General features: G+C 35.7%; 1 protein-coding gene across 2 annotated transcripts in view; it reads left to right on the top strand.

Annotated features, from left to right (window-relative positions):
* Positions 1-9,400: 9,400 nt before the first annotated feature.
* Positions 9,401-21,390, top strand: part of LOC141394812 (uncharacterized) — an 85,712-nt gene continuing 73,722 nt past the window's right edge. For both annotated transcript variants that reach the window (XM_073969714.1, XM_073969712.1), the window contains exon 1: positions 9,401-11,264. In XM_073969714.1, coding sequence (XP_073825815.1) covers positions 11,186-11,264 — 79 coding nt within the window. In that variant the 5' untranslated portion in view covers positions 9,401-11,185. The remainder of the gene's footprint in view (positions 11,265-21,390) is intronic.

Raw genomic sequence — 21,390 nt, 5'->3', positions numbered from 1 at the left:
ACCTAGTGTCTTCTTATAGAAAAGCTAGTGTCTTCTTATAGAAAACCTAGGGTCTTCTTATAGAAAACCTAGGGTCTTCTTATGGAAGATTTAGAAGACCTGAATGTCTTCATATAGCAGATCTGAAGGACTTCTTATAGAACACCTGAATGTCATCCTATAGAAGGGCTGGAGGTCAGCTTGTAGAAGACGTGGGGGCCATCTTATATAATATCTGGAGGAGTCATTTTAGAAAATCTTCAAGAATTGTTATACATCATCTGGAGGTTTTCCTATGGTGGATCTGGAGGTTTCCTTATAGAAGACTTGGAAGTCTTCGTATAGAAGACCTGGAGGTCTACTTATACAAGATCTGGTGGTCTTCTTATAGAAGACCTGGAGGTCTATTTTTAAAAGATCTGGAGGTCTTCTTATAGAAGATCTATGGGTTTTACAATAGAAGATCTGGGAGTCAAACAAAGTGAAACATTTCCGTTGGGAAAAATGTATGCCATATGGCATAGTATGAAATATAAAAAATCTGGCAGCTTCATTGAACTATATTTCGGATCTTTTTTTCGTTTTAATTATTAAGGCAATGTTTATCTACTAAATTGAATACAACAAGTTAACAAAAAAAAAATATTTTTGTTAATAAAATATATAAAATTATAAGATGCTATTTTCATGCAAATTTTAAATCGAACGAGGAGCGCTTGCTCTTTGAGACATAACAATGTATAGGGTCCACCAATCAAAATTTTTTGTCGAATTATTTTTAGATAACACTTCAGGGAAAAATACAAAATTATTAAAAAAAGAGTGCTCATAAGTATTTTGCCTTAAAACGGGCTTCAAAAACTGGTTATGCCATATGGCATAGAATCACCGAAAGGGTTAAAAAACTTTTTTGGCGAGCACATCCGCAATTTTTGGTACATGGGTTACGAAAAAAATCGTGGTTTCAAATCTGTTCGCGTTCACAAAATTGGATGCTGCACTCAAAAGTTATGTGCGGTTTTACTCTCTTGTAAAGAAAAAATATTTAAAAATTCCTATTGTGTTGTAATAAGAACATGTATATACGAATCGTTAGCAGCATTTGATATCTATCCGTAGATGCTAAAATAGTTGCTAAATTTATTTTTATTTTCGCGGAAAATAAAAAATATTGAAGAAATCTTGGAATAAATTTTATTTATTCTAAATCAGAGTCCAAAAAATCTCTAAAAAAATAATTTAAAAATACGTACATAATCTAGACAACGTGTAGAAAAATGTGAGACCAAAATTATAAAGATCGCGTTTATAACTTGCATATTACAGCAACAACAAAGAACGAAAACTTATTGTTGGAAATTATTTCAAAAATATATTTTTTGGTTAAGTACGAAAAATTTGAAAAAAAAAAATGTTGTGTGTTATTCTGTTATTTCGCTAAATTTCCATACAAATCCTGAAGTATTTTGCTTAAACTTCTACAAGAAAAGTAATTAGTCATAAGAAGTTGAGAGTAATATTGAAATTACAATCAAAGAAAAAACATAGAAGTTAAAAACCGTATAATTCGCGAATCCGTTTAAATCAGTTGAGGTGCACGTGATTTTCGGATACAGGGAGTCCATGTCTATCAATATGCATGGACTTTCCCATGTTTCATTCAGCGGCCAAAGTGTGCCATCAGTTGCATCTTCCGATTCAAAAAACCTTCAAGTGGGCAAAAATTACGAGATGTGCATATGATTATAAGGTGCATCCGATTTCAATGGCCCCCTATTAAAAATACGTCAATATAAATTATTTTAGACAGATTCGTCAAGAACTGCGGATGTGCCACCGCATTCTATTTTGGGATAAATAGGGATATTACTCCTGAATCTTTGCAATTTGTGACACACCTTTTTGGCAAATATTATAATCGCGTATAAAGGATTACATTTATGCAAAAATAATCAAAAAAAATCGCGGTTAAATTCGCGGAATTGTCAAAATATATTTTTGCAGATTTTCCTACTTTCAAGGTATCTATATCCGGCTTTTTAGTGGATGGATTCGACCGCGGAAGAGCTCATTAGATCCGGCACGTAAAAAAACTAAAATCACGCGGGGTTCAGGGGTACCTGTACGACAGTTGTAAATTTTAAAGCCAAAAAATAGGTTTTTTCAGAAAATTTACGCACCAAATTTTCGCCTTTGGACTCCGTTTACTAGGAAGCTGTATGGAGCACACTCATGAGATATACATCGAACGACGTGGAATCGCGAGTTCTACAATCCTATAAACTAGTTTCGATTATTATCTAGTTGCACCATCTAATTATAAGAAAAATTCGAAAAACACTGAAATCAAAACTTCAAAATGTCAGCACCGATTTTAGGGGGATGCAGTGTATATATCGAAAAGTCATACACTAGAACCATATTGCCTAAGGGGTATTCTTTAATTCTTTCTTTGAGCACAGGTTTGAATTTTCCGTGGTTTGGCCAGAAATCAAGAAAGAACACAAAAAAACTTGTAAACTTCAACACATTTTTCCCATTTTTTTATATTACCACCAGCGCAGCTTCCACGAAAATTATTTGTTATGGTCCATATTATAAGATCGTAGCTTAAACACTTCAATATATATAAATGTATTCATATTTTATAAAATATATTAACAGTTCGCGACTTATTAAATGGTGAACCTCAACTTCAACGATTGTAAAACTTTTTTGAATATTACCATATACACTTTCATGCGGGCAAAATGTGCCTCATCGAAATAATGGTTCTAGACCCCAAGTATGTTTGGACGAAATGTGTTTCAGACAATTTGGAGTCGATTGAGTAATGTCCGTCCGTCTGTCTGTCTGGCTGGAGCGCACGATTACTCTCGAACGGATGAACCGATTTGGTCCAAAATTTGGCTTTCGTAATATTTTGTCCAAACTTAGTTTAAGTTCGAAGATGGGTTATATCGGTCCTCCTTCCGGTACCTCCCCCACAAAAGTTCGAAAATGTTCGAAAAATTTGTGCGCACGATAACTCTTGAAGGGAGTAACAGATTTGGTCCATACTTTGCCCATCGTGAAACGTGTACCAGACTTAGATAAGGTGTCAATATGGACCCAATAGGTCCACTCCTTCGGGTACCTCCCACACAAAATTTCGGAAAAGTTCAGTTTAGGGCCATCTCTCGAATCGCTTTGATTTTTGCTTTAGCAACTTGTATTCACTGCCCCCCATACGACGGTATAAGTTTCATCAGGGGCAAGTCCATACTTCCTGAGAAAATAGCCTGAAAGTTGCAAAAAACCCCTATGACACCGAGTGAGCGCAAGATAACTCTCGGGCGGGTCTGCCGATTCGGTCCAAAATTTGGCCTTAGTAATATTTTGTCCAAACACAGTTTAAGTTTGAAGATAAGCCGCATCGGTCCACTCCTTCAGGTACCTCCCCCACAAAAGTTCAAAAATGTTCAGAAAATTTGTTCATACGGTAACTCTTGAAGGGAGTGGCCGAATTGGTCCATACTTTACACATTCTAATATATCTACTAGATATAGATCAGGTTCAAGTATGGACTATGTTTGTCCACTCCATCCGGTACCTCCCACACAAAATTTCGGATAAGTTCACTTTAAGACCTGCTATCGAATCACTTTGATTTGTGTTGAAGCAACTTGCATTCGCTGCCTCAATTGCGATGGTAAACGTTTTTTTTCAGGGGCAAGTCCATACCCCCTATGGCATCATATGTAGTGGCTGGAGATACACTTCCATAATGGTCAATGTAGATCCATTGCTTTTAGTATCTCCTCCGCAAAACTTTTGATCTCTAATCCTAATGAAAATTTTTGTCGGTTCAAATTCCCAATTTTTTTAAAAACCCCTAAATACATACGTTTTTTGGGAAAAAATTGTTTCAATATATACAGGCTGAGGGTATATCTCTTTTCGGCAAAGCCGACTGATACTTTTTTACTTGTTTTGAAGCAACTTGCTTTCGATGCCTCAATTACGACGGTAAAAGTTTTTCAGTGGCAAGTCCATACTTCTTCTTCAAACAGCCCGAAAGTTGTAAAAAACTCCTATGGCACCACATGTAGAGGCTGGAGAGCACGATTTGGTACAAAATTTGGACTTCGTCATATTTTGTCCAAACTAGTGGGCGCGATATCTATCCCAAAATAAGATCCACTTCCATAATGGACTATATCGGCCCATTCCTTTAAGTACCTATTCCGCAAAACTTTTGAACTCTAATCCTAATCCACATTTTTGTCGACACGTTCAAAGGTCCACAAAATTCTGAAAATACCCTAAGTGCATTTGATTTGTCCGTAGATAAAAGTTTCAATTCACATAGGCTGAGGGTATATCTCTGTCGGCAAAGCCGACTGATACTTGTTTACTTGTTAAATAATATATTCATAAAAGCAGAAGTAAAACCGTGATAACTTTTACCACAGCAAACAAAAATTTGCTCGCGAGCGGATTTGTACTGGGGAATTTTTTCTTAACCTATGTACCAAAAATCGTTGATGTAGCGCGAAAAGAAAAATTTATTTTTTTTGGAAATGGAATATGAATGAATTGGCAATATTTCCCACATACAAACAGTCACATGTCATTTGCTTATTCCGACGACTTTGACATCATGAGTCGATCGGTAAAAGAAGTAACTGAAATCTTTGAAACGCTCGATAAAGAATCTGCTAAAGTCGGTCTGAAAGCAACAGGCGATAAAACCAAGTTGATGGTATCGACGCGTAATACGTCCACAGTTCACGTACAAACTGTGGATGTTGGTACGTACAATTTTGAGGAAGTAAAAGACTTCGTCTATCTCGGCACCGCCATAAACACAACAATCACCGTCAATTGTGAAAAAAGAAGAAGAATAGTATTGGCCAACAATTACTGCTTTTGGCTAAGTTGACAATTTAAGAATAAAGCTACATCCCGTCAAACAAAAATAACGCTGAACAAAACACTGATACTGTCCGTGCTAATGTATGGTTCCGAAGCATGGGTACTTGCGCAAGCAGATAAGGCAGTGCTTGGTGTGTTCGAGAGGATAAGTCTTCGAAAGATCTATGACCCCACTAAAAAGGCGTATAAATACGGGCCCCATGGCGGTACACGCTTAGATGGAGTCAACAAGTGGAAGAAGAAATCAAAAAACACCATATCCCGAATTGGCAAAATAAAGCAAATAAAGAGAGGAATGGAGATCTTTTCTTAGTTCTGCTTATGGAACAAATGTTGGTGTGTTATTGCAAAGAAACATTTGGTCTGCTTCACAACCTGCAAGAATCTACTATTTTTGAAATTGTTACAATTCTACTCTAGGAATTTCAAAAATTGTAATTTCTTGCGGGGTTTTGAATAGACCAATTGTGTTGATTTACGCCTGCATTTCTACAATTCTACATTTAATAATGTAGTATGCTCTACAAAATGTTTTTTCTTTTCGCAAAAATCCTATTGGTAAAGTTTGTATGGAAAAATTTAGTTTGGAATTTTCACCTAATTAAAATATTACATTGTCTACAGCCACAAGATTTTACCTGAATTTTAAGAGGTTGTAATTGCGAGTTTTATATGGATTATGGGGATTTTCATTCCCAATTTATGGCGAAATCCCAATAATTACAATGTGGAAATTCCTAAATGCAGGCAAATGCTTTTCAAACTGTAATGTTTAGTTTTCTCTCTCATTATCTGCATTTGACCACTCTCATTTCATTTGCCTATCTATGAGATACATTTTTATATTGGTTTCAAGTGATGTCAACTACTCGTTTTTTTCTTAGAAAACATTGCTTTGGAAGAATTTCATCACTATTTTAGAGGTAGTTGTTTCCCATGTCATGAGCTTAAAATTTCAAATGGCGGGTGCCGCCGTTGTGCAATGGTATGCACACCCGCCTTGCACGCTGAAGGTCGTGGGTTCAATTCCCCGGCCAAGCAACATCAAACAATTTTCAACGGAGGCAAAATACCCCTCAGTAATGTTGGCGACATTTCCTGAGTATTTCAGCCAAATAAAACTGCTCTACAAGTGGTGTCTTAAGGCTCGGACTCGGCTATAAACTATAGGTTCCATATCATTGAGCTAATATAATCGGGGTGCACTCATTGATATGAGAGAAGTCTCCCTTGTACCATCTGTGATGTTTGTGGAACAATTATATTGTAATACAATGTTAAAATCGGTCGGCCATATAGGAGAATGTTGTTACTTATCTCCTGAGGACCCTGTGTTTTCCATTATCTAATCATTTGATAAACTATCAAGCGTGCACTGACAACAGTGTTTGCTCAAATTGTTGTGTGGCGAATTCTGATTTATACCCTACACCAGGTATTGGCACTAATACAAACGCATTGTTTGCGGTCTCACGCATACATACGTCTCTCTCGCTCTCTCCAAGCACGGCGTGTACGTTAATGCATTGCTAAAATTAAAATCATTGAAACCAGCGACAGCAGAACCTTCTTCATTGACTTCTGAATGGTGGTTGTTTTCTTGTTATTCTCATCAAGGGCACGTGTGCCCTTTTTTCCCCTACACCACATTGTGGAGAGGGGTTTTATGTCTTTGTACATTTGTATGTATGCTGTACATGTACAGGTCGCCTTTATTGCCCAATTCAGCTGAAAATTATGCATAGGAAGAACGCTATTGTTTATGGTGAAAATCGGTTCAGATTTGGATATAGCTCACATTTATATTTGTGGCCGATTTGAGGTATTTGGTGCTACAACACCCAAATTCAGTCCAATTTTGATGAAATTTGGAAAATGTCACCGAATTCGAACTAAAAATATGTTTGTAAAATTATATTGAAATCGGTTCAGATTTAGATATAGCCCACATATACACATATGTTCGTCCTATTTCATGTGTTTGTTGCACGAAACATCCAAATTCTGCTCAATTTTATGAAATTTGGAAAATATCAACGAATTCAAACCGGAAATTAGTTTGCCAAACTATATTAAAATCGGTTCAGATTTGGATTTAGCCAACATATATATGTTCGCCCGATTTCATGTATTTGATCTAGTTTTAATCGACAACCTAATTTTAATCGATAAAAAGATGATAAATTTTATGATTTATAAATTTTATTATGTCTGTTCAATCATGGATTTGCCAGGTCTAAGGTCGCACTGATACTGCCCAATTGTTTCATTGACGATAGGCTTTACAGCCTGTTCATGTATGTGGACCGAAAGTTTTTTTGCGCTTCGGAAGTGGAAAAAAATCATTTTCTGTTCATGTAAACACCTTCGAAACGAAAATCTACGCGACCGACAAGCCATACGAAATAACACGTAAACGTACACTTTTGCATTAAATTTGGGTTTATGTATGTATTTCGAAAAGACTGTATCTTATAGAAAGAGAATGTCAAAATCACTCACTTGCTTTGTAGCTGCCGAGTAGAACGTAAACTCGCGAATAACACCGAAAATCTTAAAACAAATTTTTGTAACACATTCCTGAAACAAAATAAAAATTTTGTAGACTCGTTTTAATGGCGGTTTCATTCATTATTTTGAAGAAGTCAATAAAATAAAATAACTCAAAATACCGACACATTTTATTTTTCAAACAAAACAAATCACACATATTCCAATGCTTGTATGTATATGTGAATTTTGTTTTCATTTCTCATTTGGCTCTCATTTATAAACATAGTTGTACAAATGTACATTCAAATTAGTAGTATTTCGCATAGGATACGTAACGGCAGTCGCACGATAGTTTGCGAAATAAATGAACGCATTTTTAGACGGAAGTGAGCGACTGCTTTCCTTTCGTACCGGTTTCCGTGCGACATACATGAACAGGCGGTTAATCTGGTGCTGTTAACTACCATGTTTTTTTTTTTGTAGCTGCGATTTCTATCAGTCTTTTTCTGTTGTGTTCAGATGTTTCCATTGTGGAGATTCTGGACTCCCTGACTGTTGCACCAAAGATATTTTCCTTTGCAATCGTCTAGAATAATTTTAATTTCATGGGCCGGACCCCGATCATAAGTTTTGTTAAGCGCTCATAAAAAATATATATATTTACATATATAACAAGTACAAAACTAACAAATGAAATTGTTGTAAAATAAACAATGAGTGAAGTTGTTAAAACTTATAGAATAGCCCCCGGATATTGTAACCTCCAACCAACTACAAATCACCTCGTGTTTCATATCACGGCAGCTATAATACAGTACGTCACCTTTAGGTGTAGTTGCGACGCCATCGTATTTCCAGTAATACAACAATATCGACTTTGTACGTCGTTACATTCCAGGTTCACACATTTTTCACAACTTTCGACGTGTTCGGATCCTTGTTATATTAAAAAGAAAAATTATGAATGAAAAGTATCAACAAATTTGACAGCACTGTTGCTGTCGGTAGGACTTAGCAACAGCTTTATTTTGTTAGTTAACTTACCGAAAAATTTAGTAAATTACCGAAATTATGAGCATTTTAATTTTACCGATATTTGTTGGTAAAGGGGAGTACACACTAACAGTCAAAACTGACAGTAAACGTACTTTAAGGACAATTTTCCGGCAAATAACAAATTTTATTTAGCTAAAAACGTTTGAAATACAATATTTACGGTATTATTTAGTTATTACAAAAGAATTTTTTCAGTTAGGCTTTGATATTCACGAAATAGACCTTGATGACTGTCAGTTTTGCTTGTCAATGTGTACTATACTTAACTCGATAAATGAGTTACAGAATTCCACTACAGAATTACAGAATAGACCTACTGAAAATAATGATAATAGTATAACAACTTGTTGGATAGGTATTTCCATAAGCTTCCCAATGATGTTCATATTGGAGTCGGTTCAGTAGAGCCGTGTCTAACCCTTGTTTTTACCAGACTTTCAAATAACTAGGTACGTCCCCCAAGAATATTATACATTCCCGTGATCAGCGCAACAATATCAACCTATGGAAAAAATCCAAAAAATGGAAGAGTTTATGCTAACCTTGTTATTTTTCCAAAAATGTAGAACTTACGATTTAACATTATTTTAAACTGTAAAAAAATATTTAAACCATCTTCCTAAGGCGGCCATCAGACCATCTGCTTTTTCACATGCACTTTGTCACTTTGGGTATACTAATATACAGAACAGCTGATGTCATACATGTGAAAAAGCAGATGGTCTGATGACGGTCTAACAATGCGTTTTTATTTGATAGCGTTTTTACTTTATAGCATTAGCAACACTTATCTTGGGATACAGAATAAAATGTATCTGAGAGATACATTTTTTCTACCTCTCACTCTCTCACGCACACATATACCTGAGTCTTGGTAAAAAAAACCATGCAAACACCACACACAGATACATTTCTTGTTGCAGCGGCAAATTTCGGTCTTAGCTCAAATGCCGATTTTGTTTTCAACGAGCAGCGAAAGCGTGCAAACGTGAGCGGAGAAAACTGAAAAAGTTAATCGAAGAACAATAAACGGAACGGTTTTACGATAATGCGTTTTTGTTTTGTGTTACGGGACGACAGAAAGAAATTAAAATCAAAATAAATTATTATACGAAAGTGTTACAGAATTTTAATGAAAGAAAGAATAATTAAAAGAGGAAAATAAGTGAGGAAGTAAGAGAAAAAAGAAATCGTTATAAATGAGAGTTTTAAGTGAAATTTAAAAAAGTGCTGATTTATTTAATGATTGCTTATTAAATAGAAGAAGAAAAAAACAAGATTTGAAGAAAAAATTAAAGCTAAGATTAACTAAGGGATGAAATTATTGTGAAAAATTACCGGAACGTATCTACTTTGAAATTTTTGTATATGCTTGATAAATGAAGCATGACAAGAAGCAGCCAGCCAGCCAGCCTGTATGGAATAACCAATCAATAATATCTCATCTGGAGACAGGCATGAATAAATGAGAAACCAACCCATCTACCAACCCACAACGAAGAAGAGCCGTAGCAGCAAATTTTAAAGTGGGCATTTGAGGATTTAGAACAAATGTTGGCATGTGTTTTGTCAACCGTGCATGAAATAACAATTATCTGCCACTTCAAGTAAAGACTTCAGCTGTTCAGCTAAACATACAATTTGGATGTTTTCAATGAAAAATACCTTTGACAACTTTAAACACCATCGTCACTCACATCAGGGTAGCGAAATAGCTGATACATATTTTTCATTTTGCCCGACCGACCCCTTTCATCTATGCCAACCGGCCTAACTACATTCACATTGCACCACATTCTTCTCACAGATACAGATAATTGAGCTCTCTGCAAAAAAACGTACTCTTGGCTTAGCCAACATAGAAGAAGTTCGGCATCTGAAGCAACTTTACCAACCGCAAACCATAATTGACAAGGTTTAAAGAAACAACCAAATACACATAACTACGAGAAAGCATTTTTTGCATTTATCCAAAAATTACGGTACATTATTTTCTTCCTTCAACAAGTATTGATTAATAAGTTCTAAAAGTAAAAACATTCAATACTAACCTGCGGAAACGAATCAAAACAGAACCAAAAACAAAGAAAAACAATAACAACCTCAACAACTTGAAAGATATTCGATATCTATTTTCTGTCAGCGAAATCAAAACAAACAACAGAAAATACAGGTTTTGCAACAACAAGAAGAATTTTTTCATTCGCAAGCAAACGACCGTAAGAAAAACGACCTCAACCACACCACTATTTGATGACAAACTCCCCAGGTTATCAGTCTGAAGACAAGAAAAAAAACAATAGCATACCGACGAATTCCATCAACAAGGCGACAACGACAGCTGCATTTTCATTTTTTGTCGTCCTTGAGTCACATACCGCGGCGCTCCTAACCCTAAGTGGTCCCTCCGCGCCTAATAGTTTAGCCTGTTTCTTGTGAATTTGCAAACCAGCGATCTGCAGAGAACAGCAAGCAGTTCATATCTCAACAAAAACTAACTCTTTATTGTCTTAATCGGGTTTTTGTTCGCCACATTGTTGTTGTTTTTGTTACTATTACGTTGCACATTTTTGAACCTGTTTTAATCTCATAGTGTGTTAAGCGCCCATTGTGCAGTGGTACCACCGACATTGTCTGCCTGCTCTTGTTGAAAGGTGACTGTTTTGTTGTTATTTCATCATTTGCCTTTGTTTTGTTGTTGGTCGGTCAGAGTTTTCCCAGTGCAACATTTTTTCATCTATGAGTGCAAAAATGAATAATTTTCCAACGACAGCGGCGACAACTGAAACGCTACCAAAGAGTGGCCATGTTAATGAAGGTAAGTCGCATTTCTGTTTTAATTTATTGTAAAATATATATTAAATGTAATTAATGTGGAACCTCTTTAAATGGATACAAACAACAGACAGATAAGTCGTCGTAATTTATAAATAATTAAGTTCTAATTTATATGGCAGTGTAAATTAGTTCAAATTACATTTGGCCTAGATAGTCCAGTCAATAGTAAAAATTCCCACAAAGCTGAATTTTGGCGGAAAGCTAGGGTTTGCCGGAGCGCTTTTCAAATAAATCGCGATTCAAGTTGACATTTTTAAGAGTTTTTTAGGTTTTCACCATTTTGCTTGGAAACCGCAAGTCCTATCGAAGTGGGACTAAAGAAAATTTTGTATCTATAAAAATTCTCTACAAGATTGACTTTTACGATATCTTCGTAGTTTTTACCGTTATTGAGATATAGAAGTCCAAATTAGGACAATGGATTGACTGCACCTTACTTACTTACTTAGCTGGCCCATAATAGAACATTTGTTCCATAGACCGAACTAAGAAAATATCTCCAATTCTCTCTGTTTAGTGCTTTGCTTTTTGGAATACGGCGTTGTCATCTCTTCATCCACTTATTTGCGCCATCTATTCTTTGGCCTGCCAATTCTGCGTGCACCGCCATGTGGCTCGAATTTATACGCCTTTTAGCGGGTTCATCATCGCTCATTCTTATTTTATGGCCTAGGCAACGCAATCGCTGCATCTCGATACGTTTAACTATATTAATGTCGTTGTATAGCAGATACAGCTCGTGGTTCATACGACGTCGATATTCACCGTCAACGCAGATCGGTCCGTAGATTTTTCGAAGAATTATCTGCTTGCGCAAGTACCCAGGCTTCAGAACCATACATCAGCACCGGTAGTATCAGTGTTTTGTAAAGCGTTATTTTTGTTTGACAAGTTGTGACTTTGTTTTTAAACCGCTTACTTAAACCAAAGTAGCATCTGTTTGGCCAACACAATTCTTCTTTTTATTTCACAACTGATGTCGTTTCTTGTGTTTACGGCGGTGCCGAGGTAGACGAAGTCTTTTACTACCTCAAAATGATAGGAACCAACTTCCACAGTTGGTTCGAGCTCAATGGACGCATTGCGCGTCGACACCATCAGCTTGGTCTTCTCGCCGTTTACCGCCAGACCCACTTTAGCAGATTCTCCTTCGACCTTCATAAAGGTATCGGTTACTTCTTTTACTGATCATCCCATGATGTCTATATCATCAGCATAAGCAAGTAACATGTGGCTATTGGTGTAGATTGTGCCACTTCTTTTCACGTTTGCCTGTCGTATAACCTCTTCTAGCAGGATGTTGAAAAGATCACACGAAAGGCTGTCTCCTTGCCTGAAACCTCTTTTGGTACAAAACTCTTCGGAGAGGTTTTTTCCTATTTTAACTAAAGATCTTGTGTCGGTTAGAGCCATTTTACAAAGCCGAATGAGCTTTGCGGGGATACCAAATTCAGACATGGCTTGGAATACCTTTGAACGTAGCGGGCTTTCGAAGGCAGCTTTATAATCGATAAAAAGGTTGTATGTGTCGATCTGCAACTCTTCGGTCTTCTCCAGGATTTGCCGCAGGGTAAATATCTGGTCAATGGTGGACTTGCCAGGTCTAAAGCCGCATTGATATGGTCCAATTATTTCGTTGACCATGGGCTTTAGTCGTTCGCACAATATCCCTGACACTATCTTGTAGGCGATAGGGAGTAGACTTATGCCCCTATAGTTGGAGCATAAAGTCTTATTTCCTTTCTTATGGACAGGGCACAGGATGCTCAGGTTTCAATCGTCGGGAACGCGTACTTCCAGCCAGATGGAGCTAACTAGCTGATGCTTACACCTTATCAGCGTGTCGCCGGATCGGATCGGATCTTGCTGTCTTATTATTCTTCAGTAGGTATATTGATGTCTTTACCTCACCTAGGCGGATGGTATACATTCAATACCATATTCTAGAATTGGATCTGTGGTATATTCGTCGTTTTTGCTAGTATTGAAAACCAACAGTTCGGAAAAATGTTCTTTCCATATTCTAAGCACACTATATGGATCTTTTACCGAATTACCTTGCTGGTCTCTACAGGAGGATGTGCCTGTACCAAAGCCAACAGTTTGATGTTTCACTCTTTGGTAGACTTTTCGGACTTCATTCTGTCTCCAGTACATCTCGATTTTTCACACTGCCGCTATTCCATTTCATTATTTTTCCTGCGGAAAAGACGTTTCTCCTTTCTCCTTTTCTCACGATACCTCTTTCATACGCTACGCGTTGCATCTGATTGCAGATTTACAGCACGACACTCCTGGTATGGATTTTGCGGCTGTTTGCATGGAGTGGGCATACTTTGTCAGAGTGTCGATATGTTATCGAGTCGAGGAGTCCAATGATTAAGCATTTGGGCCAGTTGAGTGCAATATACTGTGGCTATCTGTTGTGATTGCAGCTTACCGATGTCTAACTTTCGTGTTGTGTCTGTTCGTACTTTATTCGCTACGTTTAACCGGTTACGTATCTTTACTGCAGCAAGGTAGTGGTCCGAGTCTATATTTGCTCCTCGGATGGGACGTACATCCAACACGCTCGATGCCCTTATGAATGTCGAGATTCTTAAATCTGGTGCTGATAACTACCATGTTTTTGCCGCTGCGAAGTCTATCAGCATCATTCCATTGCCAGATGCGTCGCTTTGGAAGCCTAATTTTGGCATTAAAATCGCCTAGTATAATTTTAATGGGCAGGGCAACGATTTCTTCTAAGCGCTCGTAAAATATATCTTTGGTCTGTTCGTCCTTGTCTTTTGTGGGAGCAAGAGCGCAAATAAAGCTGATGTCGAAGAATTTTGCTTTAGTCCTTATTGTAGCAAATCTTTCATTCACTGGGGTGAAGCTCCGAGCAACTACATATACCAATGTGTAAACTGCACCTTATCTAAAAAGTGTGGGAACGTTCCAGGTGCAGGTTCGCAGATCATGGTCCTTTAAACGTTTCCGGGGGTCTTCAACTTTAGAGGGGTTTGTTTTTCTTTTTTTTTGTTTCTTGTTTTTTCTTTGTATGTTCCTTTATGGAGGAATTGGTTACTAGCCTAGCACGCCCAATCCAAGTTTTTAATGTTCTTATGGGTGAACGCCCGGCACATGTTAGCTCAGTATATTTAACGGGTGTTAGAGGCAGCTCCCCAGGTCCTGGCTTTGCCACGTTAAAGTTGGTCAAGGCCATTGTTTGGTATCTTGCATCCCCTATGTCACCCATTTAAGCCTTATTATCCCACTGAAATAGCCGAAGAAATGACTAAGACATGGTATTTAGCTATAGGGGGGGTTACCTAACATTCCCGCATAGAATGGTCGTTGCAGGACCACGCTCTGATATAGTTCCCATAAAACGGTAACGGATTTTCGATATATCGGTTTTTAGTTTATAAAAGAAATTTTGCCTTGACGTATGTGACCTTGATGGATGAGCTAAAACTTCGCCTCCGAGAGCAAATTAACATTCTTAGCTGTTTAGGAGATATGAGCCTGACAAAATTATCCCTTTTGACATCAAGGCCTCTAGTCTTTGCAAGTGGTGAGTATAAACGCCAGGGCACGTGTCTTCTTATTTTGTCAGAATATGATTAATTGCGTTGTCAGAATATGATTAATTTTCCATGACTCAAAAAAGTACACAGAGTGTTATAGACCTATAACTTTGTTGTCACTTATAGACAAACTATATAAATAATTGATACATTGTCAACTTTCAACGTTCCGTTGGCGTAAGTTAGTAATATCTAGACCGAGCGGATGTAGTGCTTCATAAGTTTCATTATTCCTATAAAATTAAAACAAGTGTTGTAATATTTTTGGAATTTGTAACGACATGTTTTTATACATGTACTAATTTAAAAATTTTGCCAAGTCATGAAATCAGCTGCACTCTGACCACTAGATTTCTTTGTTACCACAATAAAAACAAATCGCAAAAAAAAACATACCAGCAGAACCGTAAGGCAAGTTTCATTCATTTGGGTTAATGAATCACTAACAACATCATTAAATTTACAGCTAAAAATTTCTCATCTTTGTGTTTATTTCAGCTTTAGTCCATATTTTGTTGTATTCAAGTATTTGAATAACAACAAAATGTTTTACAGTGGATATGAAATTGATTAGTTGCGGGCGGAGGGTCGGGAATACTATAGTTTCAGTTGTCACCAAACAACTTCATCAGTTCCCTTTTCCGCCGACTCTGTATCGATAAACAGGTCAATAAGCCCATCCAGCAAATTTAACAAAATGAGAAATGAAAATTTCTTGATAATAAGACTTGAAATTGGGTTTCCATTAAAACAAGACAAGTCAAAAATGCATATTATTCGAAGGATAGAAAGTAGGTATATAAGCGATCAACAAAATATACCAAAATGCGCCACATTCATCATCAAAGCTATGGAGCTACTACTGTACACACAGAACGGTAATTGCGTAGGTACCCAGCAAACCAAATGTCGGATGTCCGACACAACTGAACAATTTCGGAAGCAAAATCGTTCAGATTTCGTTTCGATTTCTATACGATTTTTCGTAGGGGAATTCGTTCAGACTTCGTTCCGATTTCGGAGAGAATGTCGGAATTAAATTTCCCTTCGAATATGCTAAGGTTTTCCTTCCAATTTCGGTACGAATTCGGATCGATATGTCGGAAAAAAATTTCCCTTCGCACAACAACCACCTTTTGTAGGTATCTAACAGCAAGGGTTCGGTTTCATTTAAGTTGGTTGTCGAAAAACAAAGTGGTTGGTTATAAAATTCGCATATACAATTTTTAAATATTTTAAATATAAATGCAACATATAATAATTCAAGCTAGTGCTGATAGACTCAACATATTCGTACACAAAGTTTACATTGCTCTACTATAACTACAAAATGATAACAACAGTGAAAATTATTAGAAACGTTAAAAAATTACAATCATTAAAAAAACAACAAAATGAGCAATAAAAGAGAACAATTTGTTCATTCTTTATTCATACGACACTATTCCAAAATCGTTCAGAAATCTGTACGAAAATTGAATTCATACCACATTATTCCGAATTCGTTCAGAAATCTGTACGAAAATTTGGAAGAAAAAATTCGCCTTCCGAATTTCCCAAGAATTTTCTTCAGATTTCGTTCCGAAATTTGACCGAAATCGTCATCATCATCATCATTGGCTCTGAACGGTAGACTCTTCTTCCCATCACTAGCCATCTCGCCTTACTTCTAGAGTAAGATAAAAGATAAGACTATACAACACCCTTGGTCGAAAAAAAAACACGAATCACTGATGGCACATTATATGCCTTTCGGGATGTTTGTTCCTAAAGCCCTGGGTACATAAGCTGCCTCGCCTGCTTGCCTTGATTTCCTGCTTCATTTCTGACATAATAAAAAGAAAATAATAAAGAAGGCCGAGCAAATTTCGAACTAGGTTGCCCTTTTCTTTTTTATTCTTTTATCATAAGCAAGGCAAGCAGGCAAGGCAGCTTATATACCTAGGCCTTAAGGTGTGTACTTGATAAACTAAGTTCTCATGAATTTGAATTAGATTATGTATTAATCCAATATATCACTTTTGTGCCGTTAATCAAAATCTTTAAAAACTTTTCTAAAAGAAATGCAATCACTTAAAATATCCCGCATTTCTTTTGACCCTACTTCAAATATTTCTCACACCCTTTATGTTTTCTCAATAAATTATAGATAAATATTAACATAGCGAATCGTTTAATCCAATTAACACTAAATCTGTCCAATAAATTATGTGTTTTAATGTAAAGATATATGGGTCATCCCCCAAAATATCCCAAAATTTTGAGTAATATTTGGTAGGGGTGGTGGTATATGGTGGGATGTATTTTTGACATGCATAACAGCACCCACCCTTTTGTTTTGCTTTTTCTCACCACAACCCCTATGGGTAAAAGTTAAAGACATTTTCTGTATTTTGATGAATATTGATTATGGGTTGAAATGCAAAAGAATATTGATGATGTCACAAAGAGGTTAGAAGTATTTCATGTAAATAGGACACAAGGGTCTTAATATGACAAAATATGAATATCATATCTATGGGAAAGTAGGCATAGTTATGACAATATGTTGGTTTTTGTTTTAGTGTTTATGATTCAAATGTGCAAATTTCATTTATTAAAGGCTATGAAAACGTATAGTTAGAGTTCTATCGTTCATGGCCGAACTAGTTCAATAGAACAATTACGTGAAACGAACGAACGGAACAATATACAGATATCGTTCATTTTGCTACTCTCGTTCATATGACTTTTCTAATTTATTAGGTTGAACATGTGATTATAGTTTTTTCGGGTCATTCTAATTTTGTTTTTGTTTTCAAAAATGTTGTTATGTTGTCTTTTAATATTATTACGTTGGTGAATTAAAAAATAGCAAATATATTGTGTGTGTTCATATAAATTAGGATATATTATTTTAAAATAAAAATAATTTTTATTTTTTGAAATTTTGCCTGTTGAAAAAGGAAAGCCGGAGACTCGAACCCACACAACCACCAAATTATGTGACTAGTTTCGCTGTTGGTTTGGCAGCTCTATCCTTTATTGTAAAAAACACATTTGCATTTGAAAAACCAAAAGTTCGATGACAGAAAGGCCACTCCACAGCCGATATGTCTGTAGAGCTGCCAAACAAACAGCAACTAGTCACATAATTTGGTGGTTGTGTGGGTTCGAGTCTCCGGCTTTCCTTTATCACTTGCAATTTTGATCATAAAGCTTAACTCTAAACCAAAATTTATAAAAGAGAAACAATACCACTGGGTCTAGTTCCGACAATTCCTGTTGTTGAATAACTCATTTGAACTAGTTCGTTTGTTTCGTAGCTGAAATAACTGGAGCAGCGAACATATTATCTTGTTATCCTACACAATAATAAAGGGAAACCAATAGGAACTACATTTATTAGGGGAATTAAAGGAACGAAACCGCTGGGTGTAGTTCCGACAATTTCTTTTGTTGATTAATTCACTAGAACTAGTTCGTTCGTTTCGTAGCTGAGATAACTGGAGCAGTAAACATATTTTCTTGTTACCCTACACAATAATAAAGGGAAACCAATAGGAACTAAAATTATTAGAGGAACTAGAGAAATGAAACCGCTGGGTCTAGTTCCTACAATTCCTTTTGTTGAATAATTCACTTGAACTAGTTCGTTCGTTTCGTAGCTGAGAACATATTTTCTTGTTACCCTACACAATAATAAAGGGAAACCAATATGAACTAAATTTATTAGGGGAATCAGAGGGACGAAACCGCTGGGTCTAGTTCCGACAATTCTTGTTGTTGAATAATTCATTTCAACCAGTTCTTTCATTTCGTAGCTTAGATAACCTACCTCTAAGGGGATAATCATAGGGGTTCCTGTTGTTATGGCAAACAACAAACATTGTCATTTCCTCCTCCCAGTTGATTCCCAATTTACACATGCCTTCATATATTTATTGTTATGAGATTCATGTCATTTGCTCGACTAAGTTAGTGATTCATATTGATTCCCTATTCCCAAGTAGTTCTCCCTCTCTCAGAATAACATAGTCCATGTAAACCAAATATACATACCTGAAATAGAAAACTACCCAGCAAACCAATCGTACCGACATTGTAACAAAATCGGTACGAAACTCGGACGCTACGTCCGATGTCTCAACGAAAGTTGTATGAAGTGGTTCATCAATTTCGGAAAGAAAAGAAAATTCCTGGGAAATTCGCAATGCAAATTTTTTTCTTCCGCGTTTTCGTACAGATTTCTGAGCGATTTCGTTATAATGTCGTATGAATATCAAAGGAAAAAACTTTTTCTTTGACGCCTTTTTTATAGATCAATTGTTCTTGGTTATGTTTTTTATAGGAAGATTGTAATTTCAAACGTTTCTAACGATTTTCAATGTTGTTATCATTTTGTATTTATAGTAGAATAATGCAAACTTTGTACACTAATATGTTAAGTCTATCAGCACTAGCTTAAATTATTATATGTTGCATTTATTTTTAAAATATTTAAATATTGTATATGCGAATTTTATAACCAAACACTTTGTTTTTCGACAACAAACTAAAATGAAACCAACCCTTGCTCTTAGATACATACAAAAGGTGGTTGTTGTGCGAAGGGAAATTTGTTTCCGACATTTCGCTCCGAATTTGTACCGAAATCGGAAGAAAAACATTGGAACACAGAAAAAAAACAAATTCATTCAATTTATGAATAGTTTTCAAAAATTGTATTAACCTAATTCATAAAGTAATAAATACTGGTTTATTTTTTGAATGAAACATAAACATGAGATATATGTCTATTCTCTTTTGCAAAATATGAACTAATTCATTCATTTCAAAATAATCCTCTTTAAAACAAGAAAAAGTTACATAGTCCCAATTTACATTAGGCGAGTTTACTTGCGGCAATTGTCAGTTTGTGGGTGAGAGAGGGTGTTGAGAGGCAAAGGGTTACCATATACCTCACCTCTCTCTCCATCAAACTGACAATTGCCGCAAGTAAACTCGCCTAATGTAAATTGGGACTTATATTCAAAAATCTGTTTATATTTTTTATAAATTTATTTTTTCTATTAATTTTATTATTTTATTTTGAAATTAGTTTTTTTATTTTATTTTGAAATTATTATTTTATTATTTAATTTTGTAATTATTGTTCTTTAAACGTTTCTTCTAATTGATTTTTCCTAATGAATTATGTATCTTGTAAAGCAGAACAATGTATACCATATGTACACTATCAGCACTAGCTTTAGTTATTAGATGTTGCATTTACATTAAAGAAATTCAATAATTGTGTATGCGAAATAATGCGCTATTGATATAGTGAGTGTTTTCCTACAACAAACGAAATCTATACGTGTTTGGTTGGTAGTGTGGTAGTGGTGGTCGTTTAGGCTGTTGTGCTTTGTTGACACTTAGCCACTGTGCGTGTAGATACGATCGAGGAGAGGGAAGACAAAAACAATAGAAACAAAACCACAACATCTTTACAGGCAAAGCACAAAAACCGGTTTTTGCCAGAAAAAAAATAATGGGCAATGTAGGGGAAACTAGAAAATTTGTTTTTGTATTTTAGAAAAACATTCATACTTTTGCAAAAATAGTATTGTGTACATGAATACAAAAATTTGTCCATTCACTTTAAAAGAGCTGCAAATTATGGACAAAAAATTATGAACGGATTTAGTAAAAAATGCATACTTTTGTTTTTTCTGTGTATATTCGAAGGGAAATTTACTTTCGAAATCTGAACTAATTCCACTACGAAAAATCGTATAGAAATCGGAACGAAATCTGAACGATCTTGCTTCCGAAATTGTTCAGATGTCTCGGACATCCGACATTTGGTTTGCTGGATAAATACATTTTCGGTTTGTCTGTTTTATCGGTTTTCAAATTTAAAGAGTTTTCTTTTTTGGAGAGTTTTAAATAGAATAGAGTTGATGGATGAACTCTACACAAATCTGTATCGGCTGTTATGGAAATTCGTATTTTCAATAATATATTTTTCTGTGTCTGGGATGCTATGGCTTTGTTTAGCTTTTCAATTCCTCCTTATTTCCATAATTTTTTTGCGCATTGAAACTTTCATTTACATTTGCCTAAGTACATAAGTGGAACGTGCACAATGTATTAGCATTGGCCTGAAGAGGAAAAACAAAACGTAAAAGAAAATATTGCAAAAGTTCGAAATATGTACATCTGCACTTAAAATTAGTTTCAATCGATGCTGATGTGATAATGCGAAGTTTTTCCCAATTCAAAGGTGATATTTTTAGAACAATATGGAGAAAAAGACAATGGAGAAAATGTCAGTGTTATAGTTCTTTATATAAAAAACATGCATTTTGTCTTTGAGGACTATTCCAAAAATGTTTAACAATGACATAGAGGGTTCGTAGTAGAATCTTTATCTTTAATATTATCTTTTTATATATAAAATATTTTCATATCCCAAAATGTGTGCCGTTGTTTGATGATCATTATTTCTGAATGAAAACTACAATTTTAAAAGGAAAAACACTAAATGCCCTACCACTTCATTGATAAACC

Source organism: Musca autumnalis, unplaced genomic scaffold (genome assembly GCF_047663935.1).
Source record: "Musca autumnalis isolate F117 unplaced genomic scaffold, ASM4766393v1 scaffold_2, whole genome shotgun sequence".
NCBI classification, from domain to species: Eukaryota; Metazoa; Arthropoda; class Insecta; order Diptera; family Muscidae; genus Musca; species Musca autumnalis.
Note: the sequence above shows the minus strand (reverse complement) of the source record. Positions and strands in the feature narration are given on the sequence as shown.